Source organism: Mirounga angustirostris, unplaced genomic scaffold (assembly GCF_029215605.1).
Source record: "Mirounga angustirostris isolate CCGP_5_RB_7025 unplaced genomic scaffold, mMirAng1.0.hap1 SCAF_8, whole genome shotgun sequence".
NCBI lineage: Eukaryota > Metazoa > Chordata > Mammalia > Carnivora > Phocidae > Mirounga > Mirounga angustirostris.
The window spans coordinates 111854335-111871032 of record NW_026991716.1 but is presented as its reverse complement, the minus strand read 5'-3'; the positions used below and the strand labels follow the sequence as shown (position 1 = coordinate 111871032).

General features: G+C 40.1%; 1 protein-coding gene across 1 annotated transcript in view; it reads right to left on the bottom strand.

Annotated features, from left to right (window-relative positions):
* Positions 1–16698, bottom strand: part of LAMA2 (laminin subunit alpha 2) — a 621471-nt gene that overhangs the window by 30051 nt on the left and 574722 nt on the right. The window contains exons 55-58 of the mRNA XM_045865518.3: positions 14526–14702; positions 10762–10910; positions 5099–5275; positions 4702–4870 (exon numbers count right to left, since the gene is read on the bottom strand). Coding sequence (XP_045721474.2) covers positions 4702–4870; positions 5099–5275; positions 10762–10910; positions 14526–14702 — 672 coding nt within the window. The remainder of the gene's footprint in view (positions 1–4701; positions 4871–5098; positions 5276–10761; positions 10911–14525; positions 14703–16698) is intronic.

Here is a 16698-nt window from a genome sequence, read left to right as displayed (position 1 = left end):
GAGAGATAGCTGTTGGAATTTAGATATCTGGGTTTTAGTGCCAACTATCAATAATGTGTGTGATCACAGGCCATGAGGTACGTTCTAGGACTTTGTTTTCCAATGTGTAAATTAAGAGTCAGAACCTTTAAGGTCTCTTCTAGCTCTGATGTTCTCTGGGTCTTTGTACACCAGCCCACAGGACTGCCACTCAACTTCTCTTTTGCTTTTGTCTTGTCTAAGTGGGATGTTCTGTTTTGGAAAAGTTAAAACATACACTGCTGAGAGAAAATGGAAATTGGAATTAGAACAGAAGGTTACAAGAAAACTTAAATGAGTTAAAATCTCCAGTCCCAGATGGGAAGGTATCTTTATTTTCAGAAAAAGGGAAAAAATGTGATCTCGAGAAACCATGGAGGGAAATGCTTGAGACTCCCTATAAAACACAGTTTGTGTGGGCACTTATAAAAGAAAAGCAATCACTGCGGACCAGCAAGCTTCTCCACCAGTTAACTGTACCAAGTCAAGATGGGCTGGCTGAGACACCTGATGCAAGAGAAGTTCAAGTCATACAAAGGTGCCCAAGATTGTGGTTGACTGAATAGGGGACCTGATGATGAGCTAATAGCGAGATCTGTTTAAAACATTAAAGTATTCTCAGGTGTAAAATATGAGGACAGACCAAAGGAACGAGAGGTACTGCTGTCCCCTGAACTGGGCACTTTGAGTAATACGGTCTATTCTAGGTGCCACATTTTGAAAGGGATATTTCAAACTTAAGAATATTGATCAGTGGAAATATGGGAATTAGAAATTAGGTCACATGAGGGGGTGCCTGGGTGGCTCAGTCAGTTAAGCATCTGCCTTCAACTCAGGTCATGATCTCAGAGTCCTGAGATCGAGCCCCATGTTGGGCTCCCTGCTCAGCAGGGAGTCTGCTTCTCCCTCTCCCTCTGCCCCTACCCCCCACCCCCCATGCTCTCTCTGTCCCTTTCTCAAATAAATAAAATCTTTAAAAAAATAAAATAAAATATTGGGTGCCTGGGTGGCTCAGTTGGTTAAGTATCTGCCTTCAGCTCAGGTCAGGATCCCAGGGTCCTCCAACAGAGTCACACATTGGGCTCCCTGCTCAGCAGGGAGTCTGCTTTTCCCTCTCCCTCTGCTACTCCCCCTGCTCATGCTCGCTCTCTTGCACTCTCTCTCCCTCCCGCGCACGCACACTCTCTTTCTCTCAAAGTGGGAGGACGGGTTAGCCTGGTGATGGGTATTAAAGAGGGCTTGTTCTGCATGGAGCACTGGGTGTTATACGCAAACAATGAATCATGGAACACTACATCAAAAACTAATGATGTAATGTATGGTGATTAACATAACATAATAATAATAAAAAAAAAATCTTTAAAAAAAAACCAGTATGGAGTTTCCTCAAAAAGTTGAAAACAGAACTACCATATGACCCAGCAATTGCACTACTGGGTATTTACCCCAAAGATAGAAAAGTAGTAATCCGAAGGGTTACGTGCACCCCAATGTTTATAGCAGCAATGTCCACAATAACCAAACTATGGAAAGAACCAAGATGTCCACCGACAGATGAATGGATAAAGAAGATGTGGTATACACACACACACACACACACACACACACACACACACACACACTGAAATATTATGCAGCCATCAAAAGGGATGAAATCTTGCCATTTGCACCGATGTGGGCGGAACTGGAGGGTATTATGCTGAGTGAAATAAGTCAGTCAGAGAAAGACATGTATTGGATGATCTCACTGATATGAGGAATTCTTAATCTCAGGAAACAAACTGAGGGTTGCTGGAGTGGTGGGGGGTGGGAGGGATGCGGTGGCTGGGTGATAGACATTGGGGAGGGTATGTGCTATGGTGAGTGCTGTGAATTGTGTAAGACTGTTGAATCACAGACCTGTACCTCTGAAACAAATAATACATTATATGTTAAAAAAAGAAGAAGATAGTAGGAAGGGAAAAATGAAGGGGGGGAAATCGGAGGGGGAGACGAACCATGAGAGACTATGGACTCTGAGAAACAAACTGAGGGTTCTAGAGGGGAGGGGGGTGGGGGGGTGGGTTAGCCTGGTGATGGTTCTAGAGGGGAGGGGGGTGGGGGGGTGGGTTAGCCTGGTGATGGGTATTAAAGAGGGCACGTACTGCATGGAGCACTGGGTGTTATGCACAAACAATGAATCATGGAACACTACATCAAAAACTAATGATTTAATGTATGGTGATTAACATAAAAAAAAGTTCTGACTTTTAAAAATTCTGTAACTATGTACTTTGATAATGTTAACTAGACTTGTTGTGGAGATCATTTTGCAATATATAAATACCGAATTATTACATCGTACACCTGAAACTAATATAATGTAGGTCAATTATACTTCAATAAGAAAATAAAAATAAAATAAAATAAATTTTGAAAAGAAATTAGGTCACATGAAGAATGCTTGAGATTATTGACTATTTACCTTGGGGGGAAAGACTTTGCTATTTTTTTCTTTTTCTTTTTTAATTGAACTATCATTGACATACAATGTCACATTAGTTTCAGGTGTACAACATAGTTGATTCGATAAGTCTATATGTTATGCTATGCTCAAGTGTAAGGATTTAGCTATTTCCAAATCCTGGAAGGAATGCTAGAGAAGACATAAGCTCAAAATATTTCTAGTGACAAGGAGCAGACTGCTCTACAGAACAACCAGTTCCATCATGGAAACTAAGGAAGAAAATGAAATGTTCAAGAGTTTTCAAAATCTGTGCTCAAGACAGCATGTTCCGCCCATCAATTGGCAAGCATGATAAATATGATGTGTGTGCTGTCAGAGTATAGTGAGATCCACCCTCTTGGATATATTGGTGGTGAGAATGTAAATTGATGGAACCTTTGGAAAAAGTAATTCAGATATATGTTTTGAGAACCTTAGGTATAGTCATCATTTAATCTTATAATTACCCATCTAAGAATCTATTTTAAGAAAATAAACAAAGAGAAAGTTTGGCATAGAGAAGCACTCAACAGAATATAGTTTCTAATAGTGAAAAACTAAAAGCACTCTAAATGGCCCACAATGAGGAAAAAGTAGAATAAATTGTAAAGACAGAGTGTTGCAGTGATAAGGAGCCAGACTGTATAGTCAGACTTACTGGATTAAAATTCCTATCTTACCATTTACTGGCTGTTTCGGTAGGTGGGTGACTGAGGCTAGATAATTCTTAACAACTCAGCTAAAGATGGGATGACATATTGTTTACAGAGCCATTATGAAAATCACATATAATGCTGAATGGAAATTGTTTAGGCAGTGGTTGGCACCCAGTAAGCACAGAGAAGCAGTCACTATGATCATCACTATATGGTAATTATGCCATTTATTAAATGTTTAGCATATCCTAGGCATGTAACAAACATTATTTTTTCAAGTCCTCACGTTAACTCTTAGACTCATGTGTCATTAATATTGCACAGATGAGGAAATTGAGGAATAGACTGGCAAAATAGCTTCCCCAAATTCATATACATGGTAGAGCGGAGTGTAGGCATTGCAACCCAGACCGTTACTCAGGAACCCATGCTCGAATCAATGAAATGATTACCTCCCATACAATGAAATATTCTGTGTGTCTGTGTGTGTGTGTCTCTCTCTCTCTCTTTCTCTCTCTCTCTCTCACACACACACACACATAATTGAGATAGGGAAACTGAAGGACTCCATAAAAATTGGCTTTTTGCTCTTTTTTGCTCCTTTGCTCCTCTCTTCTCGCTAGGACCTGTGCCCCCACCCCACTTTGCACACACCTCAGAATGCAAACAGCGTATGTCCTCCTTGGAAGGGACAAAGAGTTAATGATTTCTTTAGAATAGATAACATTTAAGGAAGGACCAGGTGAAAATGACCAGACAAAGCTATCACATGTGTATTCCAGATCACCAGCCTAGACATCTTGATGCCAAGGCCCCCTGGTTCCAAGGAAAAATACCTGGGCCCTCGTGTTTGTTCTAACCAGTTCCTAGATGCCTGAGAGGACAGGACATGTACACTGGACCACAATTCTCAATAAAACCCGCCCCCCACCAGGCCCGAACAAAGACGAGACTCATACTCCTTTCCTTTTTGAGTCTCCCAGATCCTCCGAATATAACTGCCCTTTCTCTATCTCCAGTAAACTCTGCTCTCACTTCCTGTGGGCTCATGTTTGATTTCCATCCCACGAGAAGCCAAGGACCCTCTTGGCTGGTCCTGTGAGACCCTCTCTGGGTCCATGGACATGGCCTGTCAGCATCATAATCAGACATACACATTTGTTTGATGTTTAATTATGTATTACCAGTTTAAAAAACAGAATACCAGATGATATACATGATACGAGATCTACTACTTAAAATGCAAATAAAAGGGACTGAAAATTAATATGATTGCCTCCGTGTGGTGATATTATAGGTGGATCTCGTTTTTTATCCTGTAGCCATTTCTTGGCTATGCTAACTTTTCAACTGAAAACACATGCCATTTTATAAGGAAGAAAATTAAAGCAGAACAGATATATAAATAAAAGTAATCCAGGAAAGATGTAAGGACCAATTACCCTCCCTCTAATTCTAGGAGTAGAGCATACTAGCTATCCTGAATTTTCTTCTCTCTGAAAACAAGTAAAAATGAGAAAGCAATAGAATATAAACACTCACATGTGCCACAACTGGGGTGGGTGTGGGGAAGGCGGGGGTGGGGACTGGCTCCGGCTGGGTCACTATTTCAGCTGGAACCGCTCCATCTTCATCCTCAGGGGGCTTCTGATGGGCGCAACGACCAATGTCTGCATTTTTGAAGGATACAGGCTGTGCAAAGTCCATGGGGCTAGTGGAAAGGAATTAAAATCAAGTACTTTTTATTATTTTTCATTGTCTCACTGCCTTACAATTAAATTCTCCCTCCCCCTTCAAAAGGCCATCAGTGCAATTTTTAAAAATCTAATGAGAAGCTCTTCATTGTTTCCTCTCTTCCCACCTGCCTTGGTTTTAGATAGAGTGTAGAGTGATCCTCATACCAAAAAAAAAAAAAAAGGTAGCCAGCAGATGTACTTACACAGAGTTTATAACAAGGTTCCATACACAGCCTTCAAAAGGAGGAATATTTCTGAGGGGTGGAGGCTGAAATTCAGGTGGAGCACCCCCAACGAAAAGCTTTTTAACTTGGATTGCCTGTTCTACTGTCAGGTTTTGCGTATGCCTCCTGTCTTCATCGACTTGAACAGTAAAGGTGCTGATAAAACAGTGAAAATAAGCAGTATTAAGCACCTAACATCCAGTATAGTGGGAAAATCAAACTCTTTTCCTGCTACCCCTCTCCCCTTCCTCCTGGAGCTTTTCAGGGAGCCAACATTTGATAGTGAGGAATTCTACACTAAGGTAACCATACTGCCTCTCAGGATCTTGTCCCTCTGCCTCCCTCGTTAGCTCTCCCTGAGAGCTGACTGAAAGGCGCGATGGTGGGGCTGCAAGCCTAGCCTTTGGTGCTGTTGACAAGAGCGGCCCGACACGGAGGCCTGTAGAGTTGAGGCTTCTGTACAGTGTGCTTATGTCTAATCGCACGAGGCTCAGTGAGTTTAGCACTGCGTGGGGCACATGCTGTTCTGTTCTTTATTTCTTGGTTTGTGCTAGCGATTACCTTCTTGCTGTGGGGCAAACTCTGCTCCTGAGAGTTTGCATTGCAGGACTCGACAGAGAACACTTACAGGGCATTTTATAAAGAACATAGCTGCTAGCTTTTAAAAAAAATTTTTTTTTTAAAGATTTTATTTATTTATTTGAGAGAGAGAGAATGAGAGAGAAAGCACATGAGAGGGGTTAGGGTCAGAGGGAGAAGCAGACTCTCCGCCAAGCAGGGAGCCCGATGCGGGACTCGATCCCGGGACTCCAGGATCATGACCTGAGCTGAAGGCAGTCGCCCAACCAACTGAGCCACCCAGGCGCCCCTAAAATTTTTTTTTAAGATTTATTTATTTGAGAATGAGAAAGAGAGAGAGAGGGAGAGCACGCCAGAGCACAGGAGCAAGGGGAGGGGCAGAGGGAGAGGGAGAAGCAGACTCCCTGCTGAGCAGGGAGATGGGGCAGGGCGATCCCAGGACCCTGGGATCAAGACCTGAACTGAAGGCAGACTTAACCCACTGAGCCACCCAGGCGCCCCAGCTGCTAGCTTTTGAAGAGAAGAAGCAGGAAAGAACATCATGCTAATTGTTCCTTGCAATGATTTTCCTTAGTGACTGTTTCATTAATTTCCCTAATTTGCTTATGAGAGAGAACTCACACACTATTAACTGGGAACCTCATGCTACTTATTCACAACAATCCCTGGATCCTGGGGCAAAGAATCAAAGGAGACAAAGAGTTCTGAGGACAAAAATGACCAAAGGCATTTTTTTCTTTTGTTCTAGAAGCAGGTTTTGAATTTCAGTCCCAAACAGGGAGCATGAGGCTATTAGTATTAGTCACTAGCCTGAGGATCACGAATGGATTACTAAAAACTTACTACATATCTGGGGAGAAAACCAAAGTACTTAGATGGAAAACTCAGTCCTAAAATGTCATCTTACTTGATTTTATAAAGAATAAAAACCACATGTGGAACTAGAAATAATAAACCAGGGCAAAGAGACTCTGAAATGGTCCTGAGCAACTGGTCCACTTTGAGACAGTTCAGATGTAAGAGAATGGAAAAATAAAAAAAAATGGATTTCATTGGTGCTCAAAATGTCATTGGTTCAAGGGGTGGAAAGGGAGCAGGTTGGATTTATTTTCAAAGGAAACATGGGGGGAAATGACATATTGGTTTTTTACCAGACTCTGGAAGAGTGTGTTGGCAAAAATCAGGAGGTTCAACATTATTGCTAAGAATGCTGGTGGTTTTATGAGACTTTCAGAAAAACACTGCTGGGCATGTGTGACTCACTGAGAAGTCCCCCCACCCCCCCACACCTCTTTTTTTTTCTTTTCTTAAAAGCAACCTCTTACTAACATGACATAGCAATGTTCCTAAGAGTTTTAATGAGGGGTTTAAGCCACTATTAAAGATTGTCCAAGGAGAGCAAATCTCTGCTCTTGGTTAGAGTTTCAGAGAGCCAGAGGCCCTCATGTTTCTGATGTAGACTGTCTGATCTGGTTCTGCCCCAAGGACCATTATAGTGGTCCTTTCCTACTAGATCACAGGGTGGAGATAGAGAATGAGCATAAGCTTTCAGAAGGAACAGACTGGAATTAAGTATTAGTGTAGAAGCTTACTAACTGTGTGACCTGGGCCAGTTATTTAATCTTGCTCAGTCTCACTTCATTCATTTATAAAATGAGGATAAAAATACCTACTTTAAGCCATGGAAAACATTAATTAAGGGATTGCACTGAAGCTGTATTACTTAATAAGGGCATCGCTAGAAGACTATAGCTAAATCCTGCTTATATTTTACATTCTAGGAGCACCAAACTAGATCACGTATTTAGTTCTTTTGTAAAGAGGAACATTACCAGTATGTCCATTATGATTCTGGTGTATTTCCTCTTTTTTAAGTAATTCTTTACTGAGGACCTATTATATGCAAAAAGCACTATAATAAACATTACTATTAGTATTATGACAGGTTAGCTGTATTTTCTTACAAGTTCAACAGTTGATTCTTAGAGTTTCATAATTAAACATTTCATTACTAATATTCTGTTTCTTGTTTGTTTGGGATATTAGTCTAACCTTTTGCTTTCAAACGACTGCCAAATGGGTTGTATATGTACAAGAAGATATTAAGAGAAGTAGGTGCCCTGACATTTGTAATTTACATGAAGGACAACATCTGCAATTTTATTTTATTTACTTTTTAAACAGATTTATTTATTTGAGAGAGAGAGAGAGAGCATGCACACATGAATCCCATCACACTTGCAATAAAGGCGGGGTGGGGGTGGAGAGGAGCAGAGGGAGAGGGAAAGGGAAAGAGAGAATCCCAAGCAGACTTCCCGCTGAGCATGGAGTCCAACACAGGGCTCCATCTCATGACCTTGAGATCATGACCTGAGCTAAAATCGGATGCTTAACCGACTGAGTCACCCAGGGGCCCCTGCAATTTTATTTTGATTGAACATATTTTGGATGGTAAGAAATATTTGGGTTGCAGTGTCCAAATCATGATCCCCATTCTGGAAATCCCGGATTATTCCTGAAATATTTGATCTAACTTTGTGGCCTTCAGTCTAATTCTGTACCTGTATGAAGAATGCTCTCACAGTGGAGAAAACTACTTGCCTATGCATCTATTCCAGACTCTTAGAGTTGAATGCTTTTGTCCAGTCAGAACAACTGGCCCCTTAGGTGGAGTCCAGGAAAAGGGTCAGAGGGCAAAACAGTTAAAAAAAAGGCAGGGATCACTGGACCACAGAATTAGACACCTAAGTGATTTAAGTGAGATTTTTGCAGAGGAAGGGGTAGAAAAGGAGAGAGGTTGAGGGAGGAAGGGTAAAGAGAGGCAGAGGGGGAGAGAACAGGGCAAGAACAATCTTGAAAAATTTGCCTCTCAGTTTGATAAAAATCCAATAATTTCATAAGGTGGTATTAAAATTACCATCTCATCCAGGGCTTTAGGAAAAGAAGCGGTAATTGACATTTATGATCTGAATAGTGTTGGGAGAAAGCAAATATTTCCAAATTAACAAGAGTATCATAATCAACATGAAATAATACAATCTTTGAGGTCACACAAAAGGGTAAGAAAAAATAGTTGGCAAGCGCAGTTGGAGGTGTTAAAAGTGTCCAGTATTTGACATAGAGTGGGCCATAGAATAGGTACGAAGCATTAAAAAATGTTTCTAGGTAAAGTTCTTAGGGTCATTAGCGATCACTGGTTAATCGGTTAATTGAAGCACTTGCTGAAAGGATAGGTGATGATTGTGTTTTGACCTTAGAGTGCTGAATGAGACATGATGGTAGCAAATGTGTTCTTGCTCTGCCACAGAGTTCAGTGACTACCCACTAATATGTCCAATACATTATCCTTTAATTAACAGCGAATGGCAAAACTGTTTGTTTATATGGCCAATTAACTGAATGACCAGTTTTCAGTGATGTACTATACACTGAACTTAATCAAATAAGCTAGATTAATGGCCAACAGCTGTGAAGCTGGCATAATAAAATGCCCTTCCTGAAGAGACACCTGTTAAAAGGACACCTTAGCGCAACATCATAATGCACTGGGGAACGTCAGAATCCTTTCTCTACAAAATAACATATTCCGGATGATTTTTTTTTTTTTGTCAACTGTATTTCTCAAATCTGCACTTGTTTATTGAAATTCTCTAAATTTTAAAGACGTTAAAAGTCCTTCCGACAATGAGAAGGATTAACGTTTGACAAAGAATCTGAAATCTAGTCTGGGAGATATGTAAAACAATATTTTAGAGTTGTCTGTAAGATTCAAATGAGAAAATTCAGTTTGCAATCCTCCTCAGAGACCATGACCACAGTATCTGGCTATTAGGTTAGAAAAAGTTCTTAGTTTGTCCAAATATCGATCCTTCATTTGTCTTAATTATGGTTTCTAAACATCTCACTTAGTAGATATTCTGCAAGAATGTTTAGTATCAATTCAGCCCACAACCTAATGCTCTATATAATAAAAAAAAAATAATAAGCCAAGGAAAGCTTTATCATTTACTTGGAAGATAAAACATTCTTGCTACTTATCTAAACTGTTTTACACACAAGAGGATAATTAGAAAATATAGGTCTGTATAGAATAGCATCTCCTCACTTGAACTATTGCTACACATGCCTACTGTTGTTGTTTTTTTTTTTTTTTTTTAATAACCTCTGTGTCTTGAGGTTTCCTCACATTTCATTTCCAGGTCTTTTCTATGTCTTCAGTCTAATTAAATGGCTTGCTGGCTTGGAGGTCTGAAGTCTCGGGGCTTCTGGTTTCCTTTTCTCTAATTGTCCTTCTAAATGAATTACCTGAGTTGTCATACAACATTTTGATGAAAATACAGATGACTTTCCCAGTAAAGGAAATACCAAGTGCCCCAGCATTCTGGAGAAATGAGGGATTGGTTTATAACGTGGTCATTGCCAATTTCGTGACTCAGGGTTGGGAAGCAAGTGCTCTTTCAGACCCTCAGAGAGGCAACCTCCACGCACTTATGGGTGGACAGCAGCCTTTTCCAGTCTTTTCTTCGGGCTCTGTTCCCTCCTGAAGCCACTCTGCAGGGACCCCCACACCTATTGGGCAGTGAGGGGGTACAGGGATGAGGCAGGCACTTAGTGGCTCTCAGGAGGTCCTGCCACGGCGGCCGACTCCAGGTCTGTGACAGGTTTCTCAGCTTTGGGACCTGAATGAAAGACCCGCCACTAAAGGCTGCAGGGTCCAGCTGAGCTCTTCTGTATGCTTCTCTCTGCGCCTGCCTTACCGAGAGGCGGATACTGGAGAGGTGCGGGGGGGAGGGAGGGATCTTTCTTATCTACAGCTTCAGAAGAGGCATTCGGTTTTTCCAAAGCGAGAGTGGAGAACTGCACAGAATAAAAACGTGAAGAGAATTCCCAGGGGCCAAGGGACATGAGGATCCCGGAAACATGAAATGTCAAGAAGATGAACTTAAGCTACTTGACAGTTTTGCAATGCATTGTATGACCACACATACAAAGGTCCCGACAGAGGGTCGTGTGAGCAGGGGAGTTGACATTAGTTACAACAAATTGTCTAGAGCTATTGTTACCCTTTAGTTCTCTCGACATGAACGGAATGTTCTCTCCCGTCATGAAACAGACTCGGCTCTGGTTTGATGACGATTTTCCTCATTGTTCGTGTGCCCATGGAGAGATGCACTTCCAGACGGCCCTTGTTCAGGAATATCGCATAATAGGCCTGCAAGAGCAAGTGGTCATGGAAGATTAAAGAGGGGTCTCAACTATGACAGCCTTAGAAGTTCCCGGACAGAACTGCAGATTCTGTGGCTCAGAGATCTTACCTGAGCCCTTAAGACTCAATATTTTCTTGGAGTGTTTAAAGCAGCTGAGAATAGCTTTTTAATCATTGACCATTGTTTCTTGTTAGATGATGTGGAGAGCGGATGTAGTAATACAACAGTCTCTGCAGAGCAAATCTGCCACGCTGAAGGGAACAGCTGGGCTTGCACCGGGGTCTCTAACTCGCAAAACCCATCAGGAAACAAAGGGTTCCTTCCTTATATTCACAAGTGGACAGCTAGCTTCTGGACATCAGATCTGACTCCCGATCTCATGGCATTTTGAGTGGTTAGCCTTCAATATGTTCTCTGAGCTGGTCGAATAGATTGCTGTCACCAACATGTAACCTGTCTCCCACATTTAGAAAGAAGGAAGACAATTTTTCATCCACAAACACGACTGCTTTCTTCTTGCTATTGTTACTATAGCAACCAATATGGTTTTGAGATCAGATTATGAACCCCAGGGAGACTGAATGCAGTGCTAGTCCCCAAAGCCAAAGCCACGCGTGCTCCCTTTCTTGTGGAGCATGAGGGCGCCTGCTACACGATGATCATTCGGTCCTCCACGAGTCACCGGAGGTGGTGGAGACGGTTTCAATCAAACATCATAATGTCTTCGATGATCTACTGAATCGTCTAGGCAGCTGTGTGTCCAACACAGAAGGTCTAGAGGACCTGGACTAGTGCTCACCATCCACCAAAGGGGCAACTGCAAACTACTCACTCAATTAAAATTTTCTCAGCTGGATTGATTGTTCGAGGTAAGAAACTCCTTTAGCAGAACAGAATCACAAATAACCCAATGGCATCAAAACATTAGCTTTGGAAAAGAAAATATGTCAACGTAACCAGCACTGATTCTATAACCGACTGGAACCATTTAACATTGTTTCCTCTTTCAAATAGCACTTATTATGAGATTTTTTAAAAAATGAATATTTATTATTATTAAAATGTTGAAACATTAACATATTATTTCCAATTTACTTTGCATTATGGTACTTAATATTTTCTTTTTAATTGTTTTAATGGGCACAGGTTCTATTTTAAGAACAATCCTGAAAGCTGGTGATTTAAGTCCATTTACTTAGTCTTGATGAGGAGAAATTTGGAACCAGTAGGTGGTGCTTAATTATCTGACAGTGACCTAGGAAACACATATTCTTTAGTGAAAATCTACTTCAGAATGTTTGATCTGGCCCTCTCATTATAACTAGCTCATCATTTATAATAGTGAGAAAATAATTTTATTTTTGAGGATTAAAAGAGAAGGAATTTAAGAGGAAATTTAAATATTATATGTATTCAGTGCTTATTATGTGCAGTAAGAAATGAGAGAAAATAACACTTTTTCCTCCCTCTCTTCTTTAAAGAATATTTTTATTATGACTATTTGATACATTCCTCAAAATATAAGAGACATGAAGCCATGTTCCCAACTATACAATTAAATGAATACCAGTAAAACTACAACCCATTTAAGAAACAATCCATTGCATCTCCTGTGAGTTTCCTCCCAACACCATCCCCCAGCTTCACCATCTCAGAGGTAACCACTAACATGGATTTTATGTTTACCATTCCCTTGCTTTTTAAAAATTATTTCTGGAAACTCACATACATATCTGTAAACAATATGTTGCTTAGTGTTACTTTTTTTTAAAGATTTTATTTTCAAGTAATCTCTACACCCAATGTGGAGCTCAAACTTACAACCCTGAGATTAAGAGTTGCATGTTCTACCAACTGAGCAAGCCAGTAGCCCCTGTTTAGTGTTACTTGTATTAGAAATCTGTAAAAATGATATCATACAGTATGTCGTACATTTTTTTCATTTCTCTTCAGTTTCTAATATCCATCCATATTGTTATGTTGGATTGTTTGCTTGTTTGTTTTAAATCAGGAATGAGTATTAAATTTTGCCAAATGGTTTCTCAGCATCTATTGAGATGTTTATATAGTTTTTAGATTTTCTGATATTGAAATAGTCTTGTATTCCTGAGATAACCCACGTTACTCATGGTTATACATCTTTGAATTTATTTTGTTTAGTCTTTATTTTTTTGGGGAGAAGAATAAGATTTATTATATAATACTTTGGATAACATGGCTTTGAACTGTGTGGATCCACTTATATGTGGATTTTTTTTTAGATACATATAGTATGGTACTGTAAATGTATGTCTCTTTCTTATGATGTTGTTAATAACATTTTCTTTTCCCAAGCTTACTTTTAGAATACAGTGTACAATACAGTGTATAATACATATAACATACAAAATATGTGTTAATCTAGTGATTATATTATGGGCAAGTCTTCCAGTCAATACTAGGCTATTAGTGGTTAAGTCACTGGGGAGTCAAGAGTTATATGTGGATTTTTGACTGAGTGGGGGTGGGGGTTGGTGTCCCTAACTCCCATATTGTTGAAGGGTCAACCATATTACTGACTACTCAATTTTAAAGGATAAATGTGATTTTAAAAACACATAAAATCACAAACAACACAACCTGGTTTATAAGGATGCATGCGTATTTAAGGACATATTTGTAAAGCGTTCCATTCTTTGGTAATGGCAGACTAGATAATTCCTATGAACTCTTTCACTGAGAAAAACAAGATTAAATGGAAAAATGCATATATTTAAAAACATAAGATCAAAAGTGCTGGAGGAATATCAAGGCAGTAAAGGGTTATGATGCCTAAGAGATCACTTTTTTTTTTTAAAGATTTTATTTATTTATTCATGAGAGACAGAGAGAGAGAGAGAGAGAGAAGCAGTCTCCCAAGGAGCAGGGAGCCCGATGCGGGACTCGATCCCAGGACCCTGGGATCATGACCTGAGCCGAAGGCAGACGCTTAACCATCTGAGCCACCCAGGCGCCCCTAAGAGATCACTTTTAACAGAATCAAATGGTTATAGGGTATGAAAATTGAAGTTCACACCTTACTCTGTGGGCTTTCTCTTCATGTCATGAGTGAACCTGAGCATAGGCTACTGTCTTTGTTTGTGTGGGTTGGGCTCTATTTGCCTTCTCCTATCCCAGGTCCATTCTCTGCCTTTTCTGTGTCCAGAGAGACTGGAGTGGGTCAGATTTCAATAGACTGCATCACGTTGGCTAGCAAAACTGGGAAATTGATCCTAGAAGGAATTTAAATTTGAATTTAAGGGACCCTAGCAAGATATCTATAGATGCGGTAAGTAATTGGACTTCGAGACAAGAGAAAATTATTATAATTTGAATAGAAGCTTTCTCTCTTTAAACACACATATGCTAAACCCGTATGAAATACAGGCGCAAATACAAGTGTCCATGCACCTAGAGCTGACCAACAAGGAAAATCCTCCAGGAAATAACTGTCCTAAAAAAGATGAGTGTGGAAATAAACGATGCAAACCTAAAAATACAAAGGCAATTTATAAAACCTAAATGTCTCACCAGTCTCCTTATAAAATAGGTGTTTTATATAAGCACTAGGAAAATGCACTGTCAACCAGGTATGAGGGTACCTGTCCAGTTTGCCTTCGTTTCCTCCGAGGTTGTGTTGGTGTCCCTCCACTTCCCAAGAGAATGATTCCAGACTCATTCTTGGTGCTGAAGGACAGGTTGATTTCTGTCCCTACGTCAATTGGCACAGGGGGCAGCTCTATGAAACCAGGCTTGGGGAAGCTGACTGTGTAAACGTTCTGTGGGTAAAAGGGAAAAAGAGAAGAAAGCATCAGAAATGAAAATTTAAATTAATTTCTCTGTCTCACTCAGCCTCCTCCAGGCACTCAGTGTCACCATGAAATACATTGTTTTAGAAAATATGAAACTCACAGCTATATGGAGAGCTTGGGAGCAACTGAAGAAATATTATTTCTAGGTGTGACTGAACTTTCTGAGCAGTCTGGGTTAAAATAATTCTGGCCTCTGTTTTTTTTTTTTTTTTTTAAGATTTATTTATTTTAGAGAGAGAGAGCGAGCAGGGGGAGGGACAGAGGGAGAGGGAGAGAATACTCAAGCAGACTCCCCACTGAGCATAGAGCCCAATGTAGGTCTTGATGCAGGGCTTGATGTGGGGCTTGATCCCAGGACCCTGAGATCATGACCTGAGCTGAAACCCAGAGTCAGATGCTCAACCTACTGAGCCACCCAGTGAGAACTTCTGATTTAAAATACAGATGATTACCACTGACAGATAACATTTTCTTTTGGTCTAAATCTATCTTGCTAAATCTCCCTGGAAAACACTCTCATGATCCCTTGAAAACCCTCAATCAACTAATTGTTTATGGAGAGAAAGCAAAAATCATCCCATGTCAAAGCTGTGTAGAAGCATATAGCGTTTCTCATTCATTCATTCATTCATCTGTTCATCATGCATGCACTCATTCATTTACTTTTCATAACCTTGCCCTCTTCCTCTCTCCTCCTAAACTAAATCTTGATAGGCACATTCTTTTGTAAATTCTTTTTTTGACTGCATCTGTGGGAGATACCTCTCTCAGAAAACACAGGTCTCATCATCACTTTTAAAGGCAGGAGGACACTCCATTGCATGAATGTGCTAGGATTTAGTTAAGGAAGCCCATGTAGTTGGGCATTTTGAGTCCTCAAAATGCTCATTTTAAAAGTCCTGGATTTTGCTGGAGTAAAAGCAAGGCATCCTCTAACACAGGATATTTTCCCGCACAGTCTTTCAGGCCCAGTTAAGTGACAGAAGTGTTGTAAAATGTATCATCTATTTTCTTTTCCAATTTTCAAATCATAGACTTTTGGATAGTTCAGATAAAACTACTGTGCAGACTTTTCAATATTTATCCACATCATTTCTGCCTCATATTTCAGTTGTAAAATAATTCCCGGTGACTGAAAAGTGCCTTTACAGAATTATGATTTTCACACATACAGGCTATTCATTTTCTGGACAGTTTTCCATCCTCATATATATATCTTTTGGATGTGGATGAGAGTTAGGCTTTGGAAGATTAAAACTCTGAATAAAACTTTCTTAAAGAAGCCAGCTTGGATCCTTAGAGTTTCAACTCTGTGTCTTCCTATTCCTTATTCCCAAGCTTCTCATGGTGGATATCTATGGCTAATTCCAAATTAGAGCCTCTAACTATGAAGACCCTGAACGTTCTGTTTCAGTCTTTAAACCTCATGTCTCAGGGATGGATTCACTTTTTCTTTCTCCTGATTCTCCCTTCATTTCCCTGAATTCTATAGCCATGCCTTAAAATAATTCCAGGTGGAGAAAACAGCTAAAATGAATTGTGGTGTCATATCAGCGTAATCAAAATTTTATGAGCATGATATATTTAATATTTTTTTAAAAAACAAACTCATTACTTTAAGGATGCCCGTAAACTTTTTACTAATATTTCCTGATGACTGTTGACTCTTGCTTATAGACATTTTAAGAGAGTAGAGCTGGACCTGTGTTTCTCCTTTGAGTCAGCGCCCAGTGAAGAGTCAAGGCAGAGGAGTTAAATGGAACTAGGGACGTGCTTTGGCAACAAAGAAAAGATACTGAAGATACCCGATAGCAGGGGACTTCGCAGTCCTGTCAAAGATGGTCTTTGTAGATGGTTCTTAATCCGTGCCATTTTCAAAGAAAAGGAGGTTTGACTTTCAAACTATAGACAAGATGCTATGCACTAATGTTTATAGTGTAAATGGTTACTTGTTATTTGTGTA